The 25,654-nt window shown below is 39.2% G+C and overlaps 1 protein-coding gene across 7 annotated transcripts in view; it reads left to right on the forward strand.

Moving 5' to 3' along the window:
• Positions 1-25,654, forward strand: part of Grik1 (glutamate ionotropic receptor kainate type subunit 1) — a 379,146-nt gene that overhangs the window by 213,480 nt on the left and 140,012 nt on the right. For all 7 annotated transcript variants that reach the window (XM_028875952.2, XM_028875954.2, XM_028875953.2 and 4 more), the window contains exons 2-3: positions 12,578-12,745; positions 16,091-16,348. In XM_028875952.2, coding sequence (XP_028731785.1) covers positions 12,578-12,745; positions 16,091-16,348 — 426 coding nt within the window. The remainder of the gene's footprint in view (positions 1-12,577; positions 12,746-16,090; positions 16,349-25,654) is intronic.

A 25,654-nucleotide genomic window follows, 5' to 3' on the forward strand; every position in this document is an offset into this window, starting at 1 on the left:
ACTGTGTGGCTAGGACAAAAAGCAGCAGACTTGGCTTCTGACTCCACCACCTCAGCTTTCCAACATGGTGGAGATAATTCACTTCCAGCTCTGGGAGCCATGCTGTCTGCCAGCTCTGGGAGGCAGTGGGTCTGTGCCTCTATCAAAGCAGCATGTAGCCCAGAAACCTCTTTTTGCTGTTCTTGTCTGTACTAGCAAAAGCTAAATCTACCACACAGCTACAGTGGCTTGGAGACACCTCTGTGTACTGTGGTGGGAATCTGCCATGCTGTGCTCAAGCCCAAATGCTGCAGTCTTTGTACCTTAGCATCTCTATATCTCAGCCTGCATGAGACATAAAGTAGAAAGCTGTTCTTAGTTCAACTTCAGAATTTCTTTTTAACTTCTCTTAAGTTTTAGGTGGAAAGTTGATCCAACTTGTTGGACAGCAAAATGTAGTCAGAAGTTTTCCTGTGTCCTGCCCATCCTGCAGCCGCTTGGTCAAGTAAATACACAGAAGCTTACAAACTGTATGGCCTAATGGCTCAGGCTTCTCACTAGCTAGCTCCTATAATTTCACCCATTTCTATTCATCTATAAGGTGCCACGTGCCAGTGTCTTACTGGTACTTTCATATCTTGCTTCTCCTAGCAGTAGCTGATGTCTCTTCTCTGCCTCTCCTTTCTTCTTCATGTCTATCTACTTGAATTTCCTGCCTGCCTCTAAGCTACCTTTCCATAGGCCAATGCAGCTTTATTTATCAGCCAATCAGAGTAACACATATTCACAGCATACAAAAAGACATCCCACAGCAATCTGTCTTTACAAGTATAAGCTAAATCCTTTTTCCAACCACTCTGACATTTGTTAATCATTATATCCAGCTAGATGTGCTATAGAACACCAGAAGCATTCCTTCTACCTAGCTATAATACTGTGTCCATCACCAACCCCTCTTCATCCCCAGACCACCTACTCTCCCAAGTCTTTGGGAACCACCATTCTATTATCATTCTCTAAGATCAACATTTTAATATTCCACTGTTAAAGGAGATCATGCAGCATTAATATTTGTGGACTTCACTTACAACAGTTAACAAGATACTCTCCAGGCCAGGACACATTGTCACAAATTACAGGATTTCATACCTTTTCAATGATCTTTTAAAAATATATTTATCTGGGGAAGTTTGGCATATGTGTCTTGATATGCATGTGGAGATTACAGGCCAAATTGGTTGTGTTGGTTCTGTCCCTCAATCATGTAGGTCCTGGGGGTCAAACTCAGATCACCAAGTTTGGTGGCAGGTACCTTTTACCCACTGAGCCATCTTTCTAACCCAGATTCCATTATATATGTATATATGTATATATATATATATACATATATATACAATATGTGTATATGTATATGTACATGATATCTGCATATTATTGATTAGTTGTCTTCATATTATATATCAGTTTTCTTCATTCATTCAATCATGATCAGTCTTTGTATCCCATATCCTATTGTAAATGATGCTGAAATAAATGCAAGAGTGTCCATGATTTTTCAATGTGTTGATTTCATTTACCATTAGTAGGATATCTGGATCCTATGATAGATTTGAATTTGGTCTGAGAAGCCTCTAGATTATTTTTGATAATGGCTATGCTAAACAAATTCCTCCAAATAATCAATACCTTTTGCAGTGTTTTTACAGAGAAAGAGTTTACTCTCGGCTGACAGAGTATGAAAGGATTACTAGTAGAAGGAGACAAAGCATGTGCTGAGGCTCTGTTGATTAAACAGACTGCTGCACATGGCTTCCTTTCCTGCAGCCCATCACTTGGGACTGGCATCTTTCTGAGGGAAAGAACCAAATACCCTTCATCTTGTGTCCTCTTCTAGTACTAGCATTGCCCTACACATTAACACATAGCCAATAATGCTTCATAAATGAATTGAATATTGAAAGACTATAAGAATGCTTTTTACTCTGAATGATTATATTTGCTTTTAATGTGTAGCACATTTATCAAGAACAATTGCCCATAGCATCTGCAGAACAATTCAAAAGTCAACCCTTCTCCTTACTAGCCACCTTCTAAAGCATGACAGTTATTCCTCATAGACATGTGTCCCTCCTTCTTGAAGGGCATTTATACCAAACTTATGCAGATCTATTTGAAGCATCAAAGAAAGAATTTAAATGCGGTTGTTATCTCAGGTATGGTATGAAATGTATTCTTCCTTTTCAAAAGACACTGATATATGAGGCTACTTGTAGAAGTTTGGGTTACAGCCAGACCACTGAGGCTCCACTTGTCTTTGACCTATAACTCTGTTCTTTACTCAAGATTTTCTGAAAGATTTAAAACTCTCCTTATCCATTTTTCTTCCATTAAGTAATGGAACACCGAATTCCTACCCAAATTCATCTACATAAGATCATTAAGACAGTTTTTGTGCCCAAAAGTAAGTCAGGGAGAGAGAAGCTGGATGTGAAAGGGAATCTTAGAAATTAAATGTGTAACCTTGAAATTAAAGGTGCAGTAAATATGAGCCTCGAGTAAATTGCTTATGATGCAATAAAGTAGAATTATGGATGCGGCAATAAAGGGAGGCAATATAATATTGTGTATTTAAGGAGCAGCCATCAGCAAAGGAATGGATCAAATTGCCATCTTGTTTTCTGTTGACAGCTTCTGGGATGGTTGTTATTCTTCATGAATGCAAAACAGGAGCCAGCATTGGAAGCTTTCTACTTCTAGATCATCATTTAATAGGTCACCCTTGCTTTCTGAGTGACCTCACAATTTGTCATAGTGGATATATAGCAGTTAGTTGGGGTTGTGTGAGGTTTATTAGAACACAAACAATAATATCCTGATCTGACCTGGTACACTCCAAATAAAGTAGGGAAATAAATAAAAATCACTAATGTATCCTGTAATACAGTTAAGTAGTGTACTTGAAAAATGGAATCAGAGAGGTAGAAATGGCTATTGAAAGTGCTGAATAAAATGACACTTTAGACAGAGCAATAGGATCATCAAAATCAGCTAATATTGGCAAATGTAAGTAAAGCATGGTTGGCGGCTATAAAATACAATTGACCATGAAGAACAAATTCTAGTGTTCAAAGCATAGTGAGGTAACTATATAGTTAGTAATGTATTATATATTTAAATTTCCTACAAAAGAAAGTTGTAGAATGTTTTCACCCAAAATAAATGAGAGTAGAAGTGGGAGACATTCTCCTTACACTAATCAGATTGGTACATATTTTACAAATGGATGTATACAAATATAGATATATTAAAATATTGTACTGTACCCCACAAATTTAGTTATTTTTAATCCATTAAAAATGAAATAAAAATTAAAAATAAGTCAACCTGTTACTGCATTAGTACTCTGTAGCTACTATAGCAAATAACTTCAGGAGTACTCAAATGGGTTATCGAATAAAATGCTTGCTGAATAAAGCACGAAAACCTGTGTTTAGATCCCCAGTACCCATCTAAAAAGTCAGATGTAGCAGAATACATCTGTAGCCCAGTACTGAGGAGGAGATAGGTGGATCCCTGAAGCACACTATCTAACCAACCTACCTGAGTTGGTGAGGTCCATAATCTGTAAGAGACCTTGTCTCACAAACAAAACGAAACAAAAACGAAGTAGAGAGTAATTGAAGACGACACTAATGTCCTCCACACTCACATGTGTGTGTTCAAGTACATGTGTACCTACACAGATGTACATACACCCACCCCCACACATATACCTTTAACTTGACTACGTACAGTAACAGAAATTCATTCTCTAATAGTTCTAGAGGCCAGAAATCCAAATTCATCCAACTGACAGTGTCCTGCTCTCTCCCGATGTTATCCAAGTGATTCACTCCCTGCATATTCCAGCTTTTATTGACTCTAGGAACTCCTTGGTTTGTCTACACTTGCTGTTAAGTGAGTCTCTCCAGGACAATGGCTTTATGCACTACTTCCATTGTAGCGACACCCTAATTTCCACATTCAGAAACAACTTGTATAACATCAACGTGAGTATAGCAAACTTTCTAGCTGACATTTCCACTTAAATACCCGAGAGGCATCACAGAAAAATCACATTTCAAGCCAAGCTCCCTCTGCCCTGCTCTTTGGCAATATCAATGACTATTTAAAATCTCCAAACACAATGTCATCCTTCATTATCATCTCACATGCTTTATTAGGCGACCCTGCCAGTGCTACCCTCTATTCATCAATTTCTTTTCACACTGTCAATAACAACAATATGAATTTAGCCACCATCATCTCTTAGCTGAACTACTGAAGTAGCCACTTGTAGAACAGGTTCATGAGCAGATCTTCCTGTGCTTGACTCTTGCCCATTTTATCAATCTCCTCATTAATACTGAAGCCATGGTGATGCTTTTGTGATATGATACATCATTTAGCTACTCTGTTCAAAGCCTACTGCTAGCTTTCCATGTCTCTTAGAATAAAAGCCTTAGTCCTCAATCTACCCCAATCTACCTCTTATTACTTCATTGAATTCTTCTACTGGTCAAAGTCTAGATCAGTCAATATCACTCTTGAAAAATGACCCAAAATAGCTCCTCGCTTTCATTACTTTGCTTCCTCTGCAGAACACTCTTTTCACAGTATCTTCAGTCCATGTCTCAGTTCTTTCAGATTCCTACCCAGGTGTACTTTTAGTGAAGACATACTTGGCCTCTCAGTAGACATGCCAATGCCCTTCTTCCCACCTCTGAATAACATATAAAACAACAGCTCCTAAAGTCACATGTTCATATTCTCATTCTCCTCTTCCCTCCATGTTTTCCCCCTCCCACTTTTTCTCTAGAATCTCACTATGTAGGCCTGGGCTGGCCTGAAACTCACTGTGTCAACAAATCTGGTCTTAAGCTCACAGAGAACTGTCTGGCTCTGCCTCCCAAGTATTGGGATGATAGGAATGAACCATCATGCCTGGCTGTTGCAGTTCATCTCTTTTTTACATGGGTGTATTCCCAGTGCCTCATACAACTCTGGTTTTTGCCATGCAAAGCATTTTATAAACAAATGACTAGATATAAAAATGACTCGTTGGATAAATCATTAAATTCTGAAAAATACTCAGGAACCATAACATATACAAATACAGCCAAAAGTTTATGTATGTATGTGTGTATGTGCATATATTTATTCATATGCATGCATGCACAATGTGAATCTAATGCATTTCTAAAAGGGATATTAGGGCATATATTTACTATTATAAATCAAGCCAAGTCAAAACAGTATTCCTTTCATAGGAACAGTACTTAAAGTCATGACTTTCATGTGGTTTTGTCATCATTAAATGAAGTTAATTCCCTGGTTCAGTTTCTTAACAATTTTGGAGGGATAAAGTGAATAATTGTTACAATTCCCATCCATCATCCAGTTAAACCCCATGTGGAGGGAACTAGGATAGAAATAGTGGGCAATAGCATCATTATGTTCTTTAAGGTCCATGGCTATATGCCTATAGCTGGGTCCTCAGTATCTACAACATCATGTTATCCCTGCTTTTTAGAAACTGTGTCTGGAAGGTGGGTTACAGAAACACCTACTGAATATCCTTGGAAGCCAAAAAGAAAATAAAGAAATAGTTGGCTCTTGAGCTAACCTGGGAATCTTAACAATGCTTCTTCAGCCTTCTTTCCATTATAATTCCATAAGAATGGCCTGTGAATCAGGAAAAGTTCTAAAACTACTTGTTAGAGTTCAAATATTGTATGTGCCTTAAAAGACCAATTTTTTAAAGGTGTAGTTTCCAGAGTGGCATTGTTCAGGGTGCTGGGGACTTTTATGAGGTGGAACCTTATGAGAAGTCCTTAGGTCGTTGAAATAATATCCTCAAAGGGGACATTATTCTTCCCCTCTTCACTTTTTGGTCACAAAGCAAGCAGTTTTCCCTCCAAGCACTCTCACCATGATCTATTGCTCCATCATAAACCTAAAGCTATGGAGCCAATAAATCATGGGCAAGAATCTCCCAAACACTGATCCAAAATACACCTTTTCTCTTTATAAATAAATTTCCTCAAGTATTTTATTATAGTGAAAGAAAGATGACCTATGCTCACCATTCCTGAGCTGTAATTTCAGGAGGCTCGTGAAATAGGACATTGATTCTCAGCCTTCCCTAAGTGCCACCATTTGTTCGCAGTGGCTGTGTTGTTAATCTAATAGTAGTGGGATTTGTCATGGTGGACAAGTCTCTTCTAAGTCCACAGGAAATTTCCTGACTCAAACCAAAAGCTCTCTGTTGACTCCTCTCAACCCCCACCTACCATGACTCCTTGTAGGCAACTTCCTTCATGTGCAGGATATTACCATATATGGTTCCCATGAGTGATTGTCGTGAAAAGGTGCATCAATACCAACAGAAATGCACTGTGATGGTAGAATTCTGCCTCCTAAACTGAATTACACCGATTTTCCTGTTGTTTATCTTACATTACAGTTCCAAGAAAAAAAGTGCTGTTTAGATATAAGTGATTGACACTAAACTGTTAACATTTTCCTTTTTAAAGTCCTTGGGGTAAAGAGACATGATGAATGCACTAGCTTCCTAAGGCTAGAAAGAACAAACAAAAATAACCAATTAACCAACCAACCAACCAGACTAAGTGGTTTATTTTCTCACTGCCATATAGGCTGGAAGTATAGGATCAAGAGATGGCAGGCTTGTCTTTTCCATGGCCTGCACATTGCCATGTTGGTTCTGTTTGTCCTCATATAGATTGTCCTCTGCATGATTGTATGAAGCTATACACTGAAGCCGGGCGTTGGTGGCGCACGCCTTTAATCCCAGCACTCGGGAGGCAGAGGCAGGCGGATCTCTGTGAGTTCGAGGTCAGCCTGGGCTACCAAGTGAGCTCCAGGAAAGGCGCAAAGCTACACAGAGAAACCCTGTCTCGAAAAACCAAAAAAAAAAAAAAAAAAGAAAAAGAAAAAAAAATGAAGGTATACACTGTGTGGCAGTGAATTCCAGTTTCTTTTTCCTTTTTAAAGTTTTACTTAATTCTATTTTATGAGTATGGGTATCTTGCCTGCATGTGTATCCATACACTATGTGCACGCAGTACTTGCAGAGGCCAAAACAAAGTATCAGATCCTCTGGAACTGGAGTTGCAATTCCTTATTGGCTGTAATGTAGGTGCTGAGAATCAAGCCAGATCCTCTGAAAGCAAGAAGTGCGCTCTGCTCCTGAACTATCTTTCCAACCACTCTAGTTTCTTTTTTCTTATAACAACAGACTAGATCATGGAACATCCTTGCTGCTTCATTTTAGCCTGATTACCTTGTAAAATATAGTCAGTCCCTAGGTGTTGGGTACTGGGGTTAGGGATTCAGTCTATCAGTTTGGGGTGAAAACACTGCAGGTTAATAATGACATGTACTCATGAATAAAGGGAATTTTTAATTCAAATTAACTCAAAACCATGAACATACTTCTTATTTGTTTTATATTCTTTATTTAGTGGTTGTGTTTTGTAGCTGTGTTCAAGTGCAGGAGCATAGAGTATATGATATGTTATGATATGATATGATATATGTACACACACACACATATATATATATATATATATTATACCAGTATAAGTAAGTATAAGCCTTATTTGTACCAACCTCTCTCCTTCTAGGCAAAGCACAGTGGGAGAAAAATCAACATAGGAAACTCACTGGTCTTCAAAAATCAAGTCTAAATACACACACTATTTTCCAAACTTATACCTATTTTGGTATTTATGAGAAATATAGTTTTACCTTTATCAATTCAAAGAGCACAAATATCTATTTGTACAGAAAGCTAGAGTCTTTTTGTTTGTTTGTTTTGTTATTTTTTTTTATTTTTCAAGAAAGGGTTTCTTTGTATAGCTTTGGAGCTTGTCCTGGAAGTCACTCTGTAGACCAGGCTGGCCTCAAACTCACAGAGATCCATCTGCCTCTGCCTCCCTAGTGCTGGGATTAAAAGGCATGTGCCGCCACCATCACTGGCTGATCATGATTCTTAAAAGCCCAATTTCTACTTTTAGATAAGGTTTTTAATCTATATTTTGAGGTTGCAGCATATGCCTGAATGTACCAGTGTGTATAGGCCCTGCAAGTGAATGTGGAAGCTGGAAGTTGACACTGGGTATCTCCCTCTACCACCCTCCAACTCAATATTAAAGACAGAGTCTCTAATTGAATGTGGACATTGCCAATAGGCTAGACTGGTTGGCCAGTGAGCTCCTAGGACCCCCCTGTGTTGTGGGATGTTATATATGCTGTGAATGCGTTGCTCTGATTGGTTGATAAATAAAATGCTGATTGGCCAGTAGCCAGGCAGGAAGTATAGGCAGGATAAACAGATAAGGAGAATTCTGGGAAGTGGAAGGTTGAGTCAGGAGATGCTACCAGCCACCATGAGAAGCAAGATGTAAAGATACTGGTAATCCATGAGCTGCGTGGCAAGGTATAGACTTATAGGAATGGGTTAATTTAAGATGTAAGATCTAGCTAACAAGATACCTGAGCCAATAGGTCAGACAGTTTTAATTAATATAAGCCTCTGTGTGTTTATTTGGGTCTGAGCAGATGCAGGCCCGGGCGGGACTGGAAAAAAACTTCAGCTACACCCCTGTAGATTACAAGCATTCCACCATTCCTAGCTTTTTTATGTAAGGGCATAAGGACCTAAAGTTTAGAACCCTGCCTACCCCGACTTCTACTTTGTAACCCTGTGTTTGGTCAGTTATTCCAAGGATTCTCAGCTTTGACATTGAGTAGCAAGTGGTTTCGGGGAGGAGTGGAGAAGAAAGAGGGGGCTCTGTATTGATGATGCCCTTTGACCCTTGCTCACCTTCCTCTTGTGATTAGGCAGAGGGTTTGGTGCCTACTTGCATCTAGGCTGTAAGAATGGATGTGTGATCTGTAGCACTCACGTCACAATAAAGACAAAAGGTAGTTCACTAAAACTTCTCATGTTTTTCTTCCTCATAAGATGTAAGTGATGAAAGCAAGCACGGCCAAACATACCTCTGAGGTTTCTGTCCCCCTGGGCACCATCTGCCATGTTCAAAAGTTACAGCCAAAAAAGGGAAGCTTGTTCATCCTGACCTGTCAAAGTGTTCCCTCCTTCTACACCCACTGATCTTACCTGAGTAATTTAGAAAGTACTAAGCAAACAGATGATAGATAGATAAATAGATGATAGATAGATAGATAGATAGATAGATAGATAGATGATAGATAGATAGATAGATAGATGATAGATAGATGAATAAATAAACAGATAGATATATACATAAATAAATTAAATAAATAAATAAATAAAATAAGTAAATAAATGGATGAATGAATAGATGTCTTTTCCACTCATATCGAGGCCTAAAATACCTTACCTTACCTTTACTTTTTCTACAGCTCATTGATTTCTTAGGACTTGAAGTTATAGTTAGCTCAGCTCAAATTAGAGAGGTCAAAAGTCATAAAGGTACCTTGACCTTCATAGGAAGAGGGACAGTCAAAGGGGAAATAAGCTACAAGAGTAGAGAAGGAACAGAGCAATGACTGAGGAAGGAGTCTTTTTTCCTGTCAAGTTGGACCCTTGGCTACCAGACGGAGGAGGACAGAAGTCAGTCCCACAAAGACACTCCCAGAAGTATTTAAATATCTTATTAAAATGGGCTATCCTCAAGTCTCAAAAAGTAAGAGAGGAAAAAAAAACAAAGAAGAAAAGACAGTTTGTCACAGATGAGTCTTGTAACTGAATTATTTGGTGACAATGTGTGTTATCTCTTTCTTTTTCATTGACTAGAACAGGAAAATATCTCCTACTTTGTCTGCTAGTTATAAAGTTTTGAAGAAAACTACACAGAATAGCTACTCTGGGATGATTTTCCTCCCACAACTTAAAAATCTCAGAGAAGAATTAGGTAAAGCCCGTGTCCACATTTCACAACTTCTGTTCTTTATGTGGGAGTACATCCCCTCCCATGACCTGCCTGCCCATTAAGTTGCCGCTCTTCTCACAGGCAGAGGTTGACTTTCCCCCTAAATAGTTGCAGCCTGAGTATCTTAAGATGCCTTGGCCTTGATAGGGTCAGATTCTGAGTGACATGGACTCTGTCACATGGCCTTTGCTGGGGCTGAGAGGATAGACTAGTAAACAATTGCCAATGACTACTGTGGGAATTCTAATAGCAAAAACCCTCAGTGTGGGTCACCTTGACCACAGCGATGAGCTCATCTTACATCAATCTGCCTGTGACCACTCAGTGTTTCTTGCTTGACCTCCTCACCTGTCAGTCCACCAATTACTCAGCTCACAGAGAAAATGAAAGTCCCTTCCTGATTCCCCATTTGTGATTGACAGAGGGAAAAGAGCATTTTCTGATACTACTTTTGAAACAGCTGTCTCCCCTGGGTCCTTAAGTGAGAGTTAACATGACATCATCATTTATTCTTAAGTATGGTTTCATAGAGAACCATAGCAGTAATCTATACATGAATGGTTCAAGCTATTGATTTATAATTGCCAGAAACATATTTGAAAGAAACCAAATTAGGTTACCATAGGTCTTCTCATCTCTCACAGCTAGATGCTGTAGTTGATTAAGAAATAAAGTCATAAATAAAGCTATATATGTGCTCTTTGAAAAACCTAATCTTCCAAAATAGGGCCAGTGTGATTACATTTAATTAAAATCTGTACACTGGATTTCTCCATGTGAGAAAGAACAGAAATCAGGCACATGGTGGCTATTTGTGCTTTTCATTTCAGATTATGTGTGTATCTGTGTGTGTGTGTATCTGTGTGTATGTGTGTGTGTGTGTGTGTGTGTGTGTGTGTGTGTGTGTGTGTATTTGCTTGAATCAACAAAGTTTAGAAATACCTAATTCTGACCCTTAATAAGGAACAATGAGAGTAGAAAAATTGCAGCCTATGAACATTTCATATGTCATGGACAGGAGTTAGGGCCTATTTTCAGAGGAAACAAAGACTTGAGTAAATCAAGGACTTAGCTAAGCAGAGATCAGTTTGTAATGCTTCAACAGAATGTTCTGTGTCTATTGAGTTAATATCATGGGTACACTTAAAGAATATTAAGAACATACAGCTAACCACGTCTGTATCCAATACCAGCGTTTTACTCAGTCGGAGATGGAGACTCAGATGAAAGCCAAGCATGATGATATTGTTTGTAGTGAGATAGATACACATATTTAAGATGCCAGAAGCTAGGACATGAAAGAACATATTTCCCCAGAGTTAGAACACAAGTTTGCTTTGGGGTATATTCAAATGATTTTTCAAACAGAAAAAATAACCTTTCTTTGAATCTACCCATATGCTTTGGTGTATGTTATGATATATAGAATATGACCCCAGACATCTGAGCCATAAAACCTAGAATAGATATTTTCATTCTGAAAACTGTCAGAGTAGGATTATTCTGTTTGTCCCAGTCCATCTCTCCCCAGTCCCAGTAGAGTTAGGGTCCAGAACGTCTGCTTTTTAAACAGGTTTATTTTATCTTTAATTATGTGTACCTGTGTGGGTTAAGATGTGCATATGAATGTGTGTGGGTGAGGATATATGCACATGAGTATGGGTGAATAGGGGTATACATAAGAGTGTATGGGTGGGGTATGCACGAGTGTGTGAGTGTGTGTGTGCACATGAGTGTGTGGGTGAGTGTGTGCACATGAGTGTGTTGGGGTGAGGGTATGCACATGAGTGTGTTGGAGTGAGGGTATGCCCATGAGTGTGGGTGGGTGGGAGTATGCACATGAATGGGTGGGTGTGGGTGTGCTAATAAGTATTGTGGATAGGGTGTATACATGAATATGTGAGTGGGACATGCACATGAGTGTGTGAGGTTTGGGGTGTGCACATGAATGTATGTGGGTGAGGGTGTGTACATGAGTATGTGGGGGTGTGCACATGAGTATGTGTGGGTGGGGTGTGCACATGAGTATGTGTGGGTAGGGTGCGCACATGAGTGTAGGCTCCCAACAGTGTGTCAGGTGTTCTGGAGCTTGGCTTACAGGTGGTTATGAGCAGTCCAGTGTGGGTGGAAACTGAGCTTCAGTCCTCTGTAAGAGCCATATACGAGTGTTTGTAACTGCAGAGTCACCTCTCCAGCTCCTAGAAACTCTGTTTTCAATAGAAAAGTCTAAATCCCAAGACAGGATTACCTACCAGAATATAGTTTAAATTATGTTTAGGTAAAACACAGCACAAATCTTGTGAAAATCAGAGAAAATTGCTTTCTACTACATTATTATCTATGATTCTGTTGTATAAAATAATTAGAATATATTCACCATCTAAGAGGTATTATACATCCAATGTTGGATTTAAAACCTTAAACATCTGTATGCAGTTAGAACTATTTGTTTGCATGTAACACATTCTGATAACATTCAGCCTAGATTCTGTATATACTTTAGTCATCCTGTCGGTTATGATTTGGGGTCTTTTGTTAACATTTTACCGTCTTCTTTTAAAACAGTGATACTTCACCTGTCTAACGTTTCTCATGCATCTCTTTTGCTTCTGCAGGAGGGATTTTTGAAACTGTGGAAAATGAGCCCGTTAATGTTGAAGAATTAGCTTTCAAGTTTGCAGTCACCAGTATTAACCGAAACCGAACATTGATGCCTAACACCACATTAACCTATGACATCCAGAGAATTAATCTTTTTGATAGTTTTGAAGCCTCCCGGAGAGGTAACTATTTTTCCACTTTGCAAAGCTACTTCAGGTGATAAGTCTGCTGCACAGGTCACCTTTTCACTGCTCGCCCTTTTTCGGAGTAGGCTTCTTAGTGCAAATGGGTTGTAGGAATTCCTGGTCCCCAATGTCACTGATCAATGCAATCTGGTCTCACCTAATGGACGCTGCCTAGCCCTGTTTTCTGGGCCTTTCTGATTAGCTTATCCTTCAATGCCCTCCACTCTATGATTAACTGGTTCAGCTGTGAATGGAAAATGTCAAGCTTGATCTGTTTTTCCTTCCTGAAGCTGAGATACCACCATGAAATTGTACAGTGCAGTCAAATAAAACTTTGTGGAAGGTCACATCCACCAAACATGCAAAAGTACCCAGAACATATATAAGTCAAGCCTGGGATAATAAAGACTCCTACAAACTGCTGGGTTTATCTAACATCTATTCATTTTGTTGTTGGTGGTGGTGGTTTTGCACTTTTCTGCAAAATCATAAAAATATGAAGATTAAATCTGTGAGAACAAATCACAATTTGATTTTCTCTTTTCTTCTGAAGAGAAGACAAATAGTCAAAAAGTAATATAATTTATAAGCAGGCTGCAAGCTTCATCCTGTGGGCTGAATCTTAGGGAATGTGGGAGCTGGTTTAGACGTCCCCTGGGTACCCCCAGAACAGTTCTCTAATGATTCCATACACATGGGGCACGCACGGCCTCTGACAAAGGCACTGCTTACTCACAAGGTTAAAGATTTTGTGGAAACAAAGATTGCTGCTTATCTTGAGTCTATAAAGAATCCTTTTCCTTCCAGAGTGCACTTTGCTTTTTCCAGACACGAATCATACATGATCAACTCCATGCTTTTGGTGGTTCCCAAGTAACCGAATGATAAGGGTTAAGAGAAATGGCCTAGTTACATCAGAGAATGTGTTTGCCTGAAACAGTTTCCTGAGGACATTACAGTGCTACTTACAAACAAAATGTAAAGCTTTCTTCATCAAGTAGATGAAGATTAATACCTTAATAATGCTTCCACATATATCATAACCTTGGTGTAATAACCATGTTTTTCTTAGACTAGAAGGCTGGACATGGTGGCATATGCCTATAATCCTAGCACTAAAATGACCAAGGTGAATTTGGGGCCAGCCTAGCATGGATTTGAGGGCCACACTGCAAAACTCTGCCTCAAAAAAAATTTTTTTTAAAGAATGAAGCTGGAGATTACTTATAGGCCATAGTTGCCTATTAACTCTCACAGTCTGTATCTCTGTCTCTCTTTTCTCTGCACCTCTCTCTGTCTCTCTATCTCTCTCTGGCTCTCTCTATCTCTCTCTGTCTCTTTCTCCTCTCTCATATACTTTTGAACAATACCATAGAAAGCTAAGCCAATGACATTTAACAGTGATACTTCAAGCCACAAAAAATTGAAGACTTGCCTGTGATCTGAAGATCTAACCATACTTGTAAATTAAACACTCCAACAAACAGAATTCTAAAGGATTGATTTTCTGTCAAGAAATATTAGCATCCTAGTGTCACGACATATTAACAAAAATCTCAATCCATTGCCCACGCTGGATAAGACATTTTGCATACACCCATGCTTACACTTTATCTGGCTAATGAACGCACATCCGGAAGTGGGTTTGGGAGGACAGTGACAATTCACACCTTCGGCACATCACAGAAAGCTGTGCATCTTCAAAGCTGGTGCAGAAAACCAGCACCCAGCAGCACAGTGTCAGAAGCTGTCCTTGGAATGTCAGCATCAGCTGCCCCTCAGATGGCTGCAACATGGCTGTCAGAATTTTTCTCTTTCTCCTCTCTAAACCATCTCTGAGAATCTTACAGAAACATACGGTGTTCACTACTTAATTTTGTAAAACTGCATAATTATAAAACCCCTAACACAAATTCTCTTATATAGATATTTTTATCTAATTTAGGTATTCAATTTTCATCACTTGACAACTTTAAAATTTATTTTACAAAAGTATAATATGAATGATGTATGTAAACCTCTACTTAGCATCCATTTACATGTGATTACTAGACATTATTCTACATGGTGGGAGAAAATAAACCAATCTTTCTGGAAGGAAATTTGGTTAATATATATCAAATAATTTAAAAATATCAAGTCCTTTTAGTAGTAGATGGCAAACATCACCACCTAGAATCTAGAATCAAAGAGTAATTAAAGATGTAGAGAAAAAAACATCAATACTGAAATATTACTTATCATAGTCAAAAATTAAGAGGAGTTTAAATATTTAAATGTATAAGAATGACTTTGATAAATGACACCATTCCCACCTAGTGGTCTGTTCTTCCTGTAGTAGAAAAATACTCTTGAAGAATTTGCACTACCTTAGGCAGAACATTGTGCATTTCATTCAATAAAGGCATCAGTGTATCACATGATACTTGAATAGCAGTCCCCATTTCCTGAAACATCAGTAAGCATTATCTCAAGTTGACAGACCAATGAAAGAGCCTTTGGTCATCCTTGTATTATAAATATTCTAGTTTCTTACAATGGATGCTTTTGTTCTTATAGCAAAGAAAATGCTAGAAATAAATATTTAAATGTGTGATTTAATTCTGTTTGGCTGATAATTGAGAGAAAAAAAGGCCTGACCCTGAACTGGGATCCTCAAGTTCTTATTCAACTCTGTTACTGTCCAGTGGCCATGATTAAGTCCATTGTATATGAAATGAGTGGGGTAGACTCAAGTGTCTTCTAAAGATCCCTTTATGCCATGCCATTCCATTATTCTGTAATTAATTAGGTATCATCCCTGCTTATATGTACTCTTTAGCAATATTTAAATAATCTGGAATTCCTATCTGAGTTTCAGAAGGAATGGAGTCAAAGCATTTTATAGTCACCCATGGGAGCTTCTGAATTCTCTGACCATACTAATTTCTCCATTGTCACCCTGCCATATGACAGAACTTAATTCATACGACATTCATTTGACAAATGGTTTGCTAGTTAGCTCACAGAGTACTCATGGGATCAAGTAAAGGATTTAGCCTTCATCTGACTGAAGGTAATGAACTGAGACCAGTAACTCATTTTTATTTGCAGGGAGTTGGCCTTATGATTTATCGCTGATCAGCTCTGCATTTACATTTATCAGTATCTTATTATCCAAAATGTATTGGAAGCTGGAAAGAGCAGATATCAACACACAGATAGGAATTATAGGAGGTCTCTAATAGTTGAGTAGAGAAATCGTGTAAGGAGAATGTGAATTCACAGCACTCTCTCTCTCTCTTTTTCACCCCTTCTCTGCCCTCCCTCACCATTCCCTTTCTTGCCTTTGGATATGATCAGCTTGTGACCAGCTGGCTCTTGGTGTGGCCGCTCTCTTTGGCCCTTCCCACAGCTCTTCTGTCAGCGCTGTGCAGTCCATTTGCAATGCTCTGGAAGTTCCACACATTCAGACTCGCTGGAAACACCCTTCGGTGGACAACAAAGACTTATTTTACATCAACCTCTACCCAGATTATGCAGCTATCAGCAGGGCAGTCCTGGATCTGGTCCTCTATTACAACTGGAAGACAGTGACTGTGGTGTATGAAGACAGCACAGGTATGGGACTCACACAAGCCCTTCCTGGGCATGTTTACTCTAATAGTCATGAGATCTGTCAGGGGTGGTGTGCAGAAATGCTCTCTCATATAAGCTCACTGAGGAAGAAAGTCTAAAGGACTTTCGGTGTGCAATGTATTGTGAATTGGACAAATTTAGTAACTTTAAAATTTAGGATTTTAAAAATTCATCATCTTATTGGTGTACATTGTGATCTAATTACAGCACTAACTGTGGGATTTCATTAGTGCAACTCTACTGAGAGTGTAATTAGAATCTCGGTGACCTAATTCAAGTGTATAACAAAAATAGTTATGCATATATCTATAAAAGGTTATTACAATCAGATAACAAACAGGAATTTAGCTAGACATTATACCACTACAGCAGGCCATTTTCTGGGAAAAGGACTGTGAATCCCAGGGATGAGCCCAGGAAAAAACTTTGGGAGCTTGGTTGTGGCTACAGTTAGTCCTGCAGTTATAGCTCATCCCATTGCCAACTTACAGCATACTCAATAAACTCTTTCAAAAGAAACCAATAGGCTATATGGTTGTTCTACCTGATCATTTTAGGATGAAGAATAGAAGATGGCATCTAATCATCAATAGATATTGTCTCTGACCCTGGTCATTTTAAGTTAGCTTTGCTGTTACTTCTAATGTCTTCTGCTCACATTTCAGGGTTTGTTGGAGCTCTCCTTGCCTTGTGTGTGCTATGTGCTATGTTAGTGTGCTATATGAGTGTGTGTGTGTGTGTGTGTGTGTGCATGTGTGTGCGTGTGTGTGTGTGTGTGTGTGTGTGTGTGTATGAGAGAGAGAGAGAGAGAGAGAGAGAGAGAGAGAGAGAGAGAGAGAGAGAGAGAGCTTGATACCAGAGGTTGATACCAGTCTTCCTCAATTATTCTCCACCTTTTTTTCTTGATCAGGGTCTCTCACTAAGCCTAGAGCTCACTGATTCAGCTAGGCTGCCTAGCCAATGAGCCCCTCCTGTCTCTGTTCCAACCCCCTACTCATGCTGTAATTGAAAATGTACAATACCAGGACTATCTTTTTACTTGGCTGCTAGAAATCCAAACCCATGTCTCCATGCTTGCACACCAGACCCATTACCAAGTGAGATATCTTGCAAGCCCTATCTTACCATCCCTTCCCTTTGGTTTAAAGTGAGCCAACAAATCTCCCTTGTTTACATAATACAGTCCCAAAATTAGTTCACTGTTGAGTTGCCTCCACTGCCCATATACTATTCATATGAGCTATTATGAAAAACCCAGTATTTCTTAAGAACCCCCAAGTTCTTGCTAAGACCTCTTTCAAGGCTAGTCCCTCTAAGTGTGCGATGTTAAAGCATCAACAAATACATCTGTGTCTTTCCACAATGTCAGAATTTATTAAGTAACAATAAATTCGTTAGCAGCAATTTGCCAGAGAATTCCCTTTTCCTTGATATTTATGGCTGAGGCAAGCATGAGTTTTTGTTGTTGTTTTTTCCAATCTTTATTAGCAATATTAATTATCAAATTATACAATATGCATCACACAGGATATCTATCTTACATGAATATATGTTAAGCATGGCTGTAAAGGCTTAGGCAAAGAATTTCAAAGAGGTCGGAGAGGCCAAAGCAGAGAACCTGGTAGAAATATTCTACAGGAGGGCCTCTCAAGGCAAAGCAATCTGAAAACAAACAACACCAAAAAAATAACCTGCTTTTGCAAAATATAGTAACTTAGGACAGGACCCAGGGTGAGTTCAACATTCAATTAATGAACTCACTTATTGTTCACTATCACATTTAAAAGTCATCTTTCTCCCAAGGTTTCTAGTTCTGCCAATGGAAGGGAAGGGCTTTGGAAATTGAAGCACTACACATTCTATTATCAGTGGTGTGTTTACATGTCTATGAGATGAAGCATTCCTAACAACTGAATTTCTGGCTTTGCTTTGAATGTGCTTCCTATGTGCCAGGCACACAGAAAAGAGTTCAATAATTTCATGACAAAGAATGATACTATTGACCATCTGACCTTTTTGTAAAGAATTTAGAATAGCTCTTTTCTTTGTCTGCTGGGTTTGTAATAAAACTATTGAAATTGGCAGTGAAAATTAGCAAAAGGAGGCACTTCCAAGTGTTCTGACACTTTTTCATTCTTCACTGCCCTTTTCAGCAAGCCTTAGCTCATGCTATTCCCTAGAAAATGAGTACCATGCCTCTTCTATTCAGCATTAAACTCTGGCTCCATTTTATACTGTCAGATAAAGGTGACTATTATGACCAGAAGTACTCATTTATGTATTTTCCTATGCCTCATCTCATTTTAGAAACAAGTGAAAGCAATAGATGATTAGACATATAACTCATAAATATGATACACTAAACAGTTCCTATTGAGAAGGATAAACCACTGGTGGTTGTATTTTTAGTTTCATCTTCTTGATGTGCAGGATAAAAGCATATTACCAACTCCACAAAACATATTTAAAGAGCTTTCAGGTAGAACATAATACTGCAAACACAAGTGTAGTTAGATCTTTCCATTTTGTCTGTGTTTGTTAAATAATTTCATGAGCTAATAAAATCAAGCTCTCATTCTAAAGAGCTCCACTTGGCATAATTCCTCACATCTTCAGCAAAGCAAAATCATCTAAAAGGAAAATAAGTCATAAGAACACCTGTGTTTAAGAACAAGTTCAAACAATGATATGGGCATTATATAGTTTAAGTATATGTAGACAAAATATAATTAATAAGTGGAAGTTATAAAACATAATGTCCTAACCACCCTCTAACACCACGGAAGCCATTTATAAGTAACAGCCATTTTGCATAGTAAAACATCAGCACATCATTTTTGTCATTGTTGACCATAAAGTAATATGACCTTTTTGATCCTTGTTCATCTGAGCTCATATGCTCAATAAATACTTGTTGAAATTAAAACCCCAAATAATTCTGTATGTTACCCATTAAGTTAGAGATGATTCATGTTAAAATGATTTTGCCTACAACATTAAAAATGTAAATGAATAATCAAGTGAACTGTTAAATTGGAACCTAGAGAGTAAGGGGATCAACTGAGATCAATAAAAGCAGACATTCAGTGACTCGGAGTGGGTTTAATAGTGCTTAACTCAGGGTTCTCTGCTGTAGTAATTACTAAGCCATAAAAAAGAGGAAACAGCAAACCTGAAGGAAAAGAAAGGACTTAGGTGTGCTCAGCACCTACCTCTACAACAGAATTAAGTACCCATTAAGGAGCCTTTATTGAGATTTGTTTAGTAGGAGTTTGTTAAATAGCCTGAAGCCAGCACAGATGTCGTGGGACAAAATGCCCCATTACTCCCATTGAAGTCAATGGGAACAGCAAGAGAGTCTCTAAGGACAACATTCAACTCACTCGAACTTGCAGGCAGAATTCTGTCCTCTACAAGCTAAAGTGTAGAATGACTCCAGAGCACTCTTAGACATAGTAAAATTTTGACATGCCTCACCTCTTCCCTCCTTCATTCCCACATGCTTACATCAGTCACCTGTCTCCAAGTCTCACATTCTGTGGTGATTTTAGACATCCTGAGAACTTGCTGGCCATTGGACCTATCTCTGCTTCATTAGACCCCTGTAGAAGCCTGGCTTCTTTCCCTTAACACACAGCAGAAAGCTGAGAAGCTGAGCACCAAATGCAGCATGAAGTCTATTCAGCACTTTCTGCTTTCTCAAGCCCAGTTCAGCAAAATAGCCTCTTTCAGTTATGTAGAACACAGAACCAGCAAACGTTTTACATAAAGAGCAAATAGTATGGTACAGTATTGTGGCCATACGGTCTTGGATATAACTACTTTGCTGAAGTGTTCATACGTAATATGCAGATGAGTAGACATGGTATGTAACAATAAAACTTTATTTATAAAGGTATATATGCTTGACTAGACTTGACCCTGGGCCTCTGGATTTTCTTGATATAAAGTATAAGGAAGGAGTAGGAAGGAGGGGGATAAAGGGAGGAATGGAAGGGAGAAAGAACAGAAAGCAAACATTTATAAAAGCTGAGGCTTATCCACATTTATGAAGCTCTATAGCTGCTCTTTCACTCTTGTTTTTTAAATAGATTGATGTTAATCTTTGCCTCATTCTCTGGGCATTTTTCCAGGCACCATCTTAGTTTTAGTTCTCTTTACAAATTTTCTTCAGTGTAGGACAAAAGTCGGTGATACCTTTCCTTATCTACCATAAAGGTCATGACTAACAATCTTATAACAAGAAGAAATTAGGAAAATAAAGGAATAATGGATTTGTTTAACCAGATTTTCACGTGATACAAGATTCTTTGGAAAAAAAACACTAAAAGACCCCAGGGAAACCTGGGCTTTAGTGTGTGTGTGTGTATTATGTATGTATATATTTATGCATGCATGTATGTGTAGTGCAGGAGCACTGCATATAACAGTCAAGTATTCTACCACTAAGCTATTTTTCCAGTCCCTAAAGCTCTGTCTACTTTTGTATTTAAATTGAGTGGAGAATTACCTGTGTAGGAATGTGAATGACCAAAATGCATGATATAATGGTGATAGAAACTGGAAAGGCCCACTACAAAATGGAATTTCTCTAGTGAATGATCTATGTCAGAAACAGCCATGCTTGCATTTTTACAATAAATTCAGAAGCTACATCAATTATATAGTCTTTAATACACCAAAGATCACCGACTTTACTTGGTAGTGGCCAATGGCAATTACAGGATCTTTTGTTGCAATCTTCATCACTAGCCTTAACTCTTGCAACATATTCCCCATCATGTAAATATTATGGAATGGCACCAAAAAATGGTTTAAAGACTGCAGGGTTGGAAGAGGCCTCACTGAAGTCACAGCGACAGAGCGGATCGAGATGCCAAGAAGGCCATCACTGGTGATTAGATATTAGAGAACTAAGCCACAGAGCCTTAAACATCCACAGAGATGTTCTAAAAGCCAGGGCTTGGTCCAGTCAAATGGTGTCTCAAAGGGACTGTTTCAAGAAAAGGCTTGTGGTCAATTAAATCCCTGGGTAGAGAGTTGAGAGTTCACTGCCTGTTGATATTGCCACACATGCACCCTATGATCTGATGAGAGGTCAGGGGGTTCCACTGCGCTGTAGGATGAAGCATCCCTTCTTTCATGTGAGCTTAGTGAGGAGCCCCATGTTCCACTGGCTGCTATGTTTGCTAAGCCCCCAGCTCTGACCTTCCTTAAGGGGTTTCAAGAGCCCAATATGTCCATGTGTTCCTGATTTAATTTGACAAGGTCAGAGATGGTAATGTTTCATTTGTGGAAATAACTTAGCATTATACTGGATGGTTGGTTGTTTATTCACACAAGCAAAGTACAGAGGCGTTCCACCCCAACATTTGCACTCAAAAAGGAGCAAACTGCTATTTTATAATAATGGAATCATTTGGGGCATAGCACAGCCTGAAAATTACTGTTTTGTGCACCATGGAGGAACATAGATCAGGACACAGCTTGTTCTTCCACCCAGTTCTTCTTGGCTCCCTGTGTTTTGTTCCTTTTTTTTGGCATAGGTGGAAGAACTTCTTTCTGGATTGGAATTCTTCAATGGACAAAGGAAAGAGTGAGCGTCTAGGTGGTGCTTTGGAGAAGGGTTGCTGTGTCTACATTGACTTTGGCGGGAGAGAGAGATAGTTGGAGGATAGGATGGTGGTAGAAGTGTATAAAGTCATTGCTCCTGAGACCTTCCAACCCTTTCTGCTTCAAGGAGCTAAGCACTAGAAGGTGTCACACTTTGTGATACCCAAAACTGTTAATGGGCATTAATGATTAAAACAGTTGCTAGTTCCTTTAAACTGGTAACACTCTAAGAATGACTTCTTTACAAGGCAATGAAAAACATGAACTTGGCAGGCCAGAGTGGGTAGGATTTCACAGTGTTCCATTACACTTTGTTAGCCAAACACCCACACAACTGGCATAGGGCAAGCAAGCATGCGCTAGTCCACATTTCGCTGGGTAAACCAAATCCATGCCTAGGTTTCATTTTGTGAATAGCTTAAGACAACCATGTTAGAGTTTGAATTGTCCTTCCTCTCTGCTCCATTTAAATTTCCCATTAGTAAATGGGCTTAATACCCATATTCAAACAGAGCAGGTGAAGTTTCTGAAATACTGGGGAAGCCAAGCAAGGCAACACAGCATGCATGATCCTTTAGATGATTCCAATGGCTGCTTCCTGTGGCTAAGCTCTAAATGGCTCCTTTTCTCAGTGTGTTTGCTACAAATTCTTTGGTTTTGTCATAAGAAAGTGAATGCTTTCTCTAAGTAATGTTTAAAATGAACACATGTATGAAGATATAAAAATCCAGATAAACCATTAGAAGTTTCTGATATTCTTTGTCGTCTCTCTCTCTCTAGCACTCTGTCTCTGTTTCTGTCTGTCTCTCTGTCTCTCTGTCTCTCTCTCTCTCTCTAACACAACATAGGCAAGGAGACAGAATAATAGAACAGACCCCTTATTATAAGCATTTACTATTAGCAGAATTGTACCAACCATGAGCAAAAATATCTCTGACCTTTTGAATCCCCCAGCCTGTTTATCTAAACAAAACACAAAAGTAAATATTCAGTATATAAATAACAGTCAATGTTATGAAGAAGAAAGTAGCTAATGATGTGCGAGGGACTGGGCAGGGTGGAAGTTTGTAAACTAATGTAAAAATATCTGGGAAGTACTCATTAGTAAACATCTAAGTAAAACTCCAAAAGTAAAAGGACCAAGCCATGCAGATTCCTGGAGAGAGAATTCCAAATCTCAGGTAGAAGGAACAGCTGGGGAGAAGTCTCTGAGCTGAAATAACCCTTCAATGGCATCTTAATGATGCACCATCATTAAAAACTTCCATATATAGGAGTTAGAGAGATGTTTGAGTGGGTAAAAGCCTGAAGACCTCAGGTCCAAGCACCTCATAAAAAGCCAAGCATGGCAGCACAGTGTGGAGGGAGCTGAGACAGGAGGATAGCTTGGGTGTGCTGGCCACCACCTCTCTCCAGCTTCAGTGAGAGACTTGTCTCAAGAGAATGAGATGGAGAGTGATAAAACAAGACACCTGTCGTCTTCCTCCATTTATTAGGTGAGTGCATGAGCCCATGTGCCTGCACACAAAGCAGTCATTAAGAACATACAGCACACATAATACACACACACACACACCACCACCACTACCACCACCACCACCACCATCACCACCACCACCACCACCACCACCACCACCACCACCACCACCACCACCACACCACACCACAAAATCTACCTACACACAAATAAAATAAAAACCTTCCATGTCTTAAAGTATTGGAACATAAGAGTAAAGTGTCTTGAATCACTATTTTAAATTGCTTTAAGCACACTATCTAGTCCTTACCCTAAATAATCTTTCAGCAACAGTAGAAGGGGCTTTAACCCAAGCTTCTTGAGTTCCTAGTTTACCTTGAGCCTAGACCTTCCTCTCTACATTCATGATTGCCTCGGCCCTTGCTTAGTTGTACACATGAGGTCATGAAGAATGCTCAAATGCAGGGTATGTGAATGAGATTTAAATGTCTGAATGTTTCAGCTGTGAAGAAAAGAGATGGGACTTGGGAGAAAGATGGCCACTGTTGGTATCTGCATATCTGAAGAGAAGGGCCATGCAATGAAGCTTTAACTAAACCTTTATGGAAGATCAAGGGGAGCATCTTAGAGATAATTGAAAACCTGAACTTCCAATCAACCAACAGGATTCTTGGGAGAGAATTCCTTATTTTCCAAAAAGTTTCTTCTCTGGCCTCAGACAGTGGGGCTCTTGTTATAGAAGGGCCTTACTGTGGATTTCTACAGAGCCCTGTGTAAGACATGATTTAATTTCCAATGCTGCATAGATTGCTTCCTGTAGGACTCAAACTCATATTGCACCATACCATCTTTACTTCACCCTCCTAGAGTATTGTGTGTGTGTGTGTGTGTGTGTGTGTGTGTATACATATATATGTGATAACAATATGCAAGAAAGAAAAACAGCATAATCAGAAAAAATCTGGAACCTGGACTGTTATTTTCAGTGTTTGGCATCATGTTACATTTCAAAGGTGAGGTTTGAGCAAAAGTTGAAGTAGGTGAGGAGGTGAGCCATGCGGAACCAGTGGATTCCAGGCAAAGCTGGCTGCTGATCTTGGTGAAAGTCTATTTGGTATATTATGGGACTAGTGAGGAATCAGTGTGATTGAAGCTGAGTTAAATGATAGTGATGGTAGAAGAGGTCAGGAGAATGGAACTGGTGGATCCTGTGGGGGTGCTAAAGACCCCTGGAAGAATTTGTGCTCTGTGTGAAATGGAAAGTCACTGTAGAGTGAACTGACCAAGATCAAGTCAGCTATGTATTAATGGATTGTTCTGGCTGTTGTATCGATAAGGCACTCTAAGCAGGTGAAAGTGGTCAGAGCAATTTTCCAGATTGCTCCTATGGAAACCAAGACCGGAATTGGAGGTGCTAGCACTAGAGTAGGAGAGCATTAAGCACTGGAAACATTTAGAGGCTGAGCGAGCTTAACACTCAGAGTGTCTGAATGTGGCTCCCGTTTGCAAGCTTTTCCAGTACGCCCCTTTCTCTTGCTTGCATTTACATTGTAGTATGGCGTGTTTGAATGACAGATCCAACAGCACGGAATCTTTGAGAAAGCTGTCATCATGGATACTCCCAGCTTGCATGAGTCATTTTCTCCTGCTTTGATGACTTTGTAATGCTGTCTTATGTACCCATCACTACCTTTGTGACTGTATGTCACTGACTTTGATGTATAAAACTCAGTAATCTGAAAAAATCGAGGCACTTTGAGTTAGACATTTGCCTCAATGGACTAATGTAATAGGAAAGAAGTAAAGCCCCATAACTCTCCTAAAGTAGCTGTTTTGCTGGCATTCCAGTTGAGTCATATGTCAAGGAAAACATATTGCATTCCTTTGACATGAGACAAATGCCATATGGTAAGCTTATTTTTAAATAGTAGGTAAGAACAGGAAATCTATGTTCTGTCTTTGGAACTATTAATGCTGTGGTAAAGGCAGAGAAGCCTATGACTTCTCATACCTGTGGGTTAAAAAAAAAAACCATAATGATAATAATATCTTGAGGCAGTGGAGGTCAGAAGACAGGAAAGTAAGTAAAAGACAAGATCTTCAGCTTTAAGAGGAGCCAATGGATAGAGTCGCCATCATCTGAGATGGTAAAGGGTTTGGGCGCCGCTAACCTGTAGGAAGCCAGATGGATATTGACC

This window comes from Peromyscus leucopus, chromosome 12, assembly GCF_004664715.2.
Source record: "Peromyscus leucopus breed LL Stock chromosome 12, UCI_PerLeu_2.1, whole genome shotgun sequence".
Lineage (NCBI taxonomy): Eukaryota > Metazoa > Chordata > Mammalia > Rodentia > Cricetidae > Peromyscus > Peromyscus leucopus.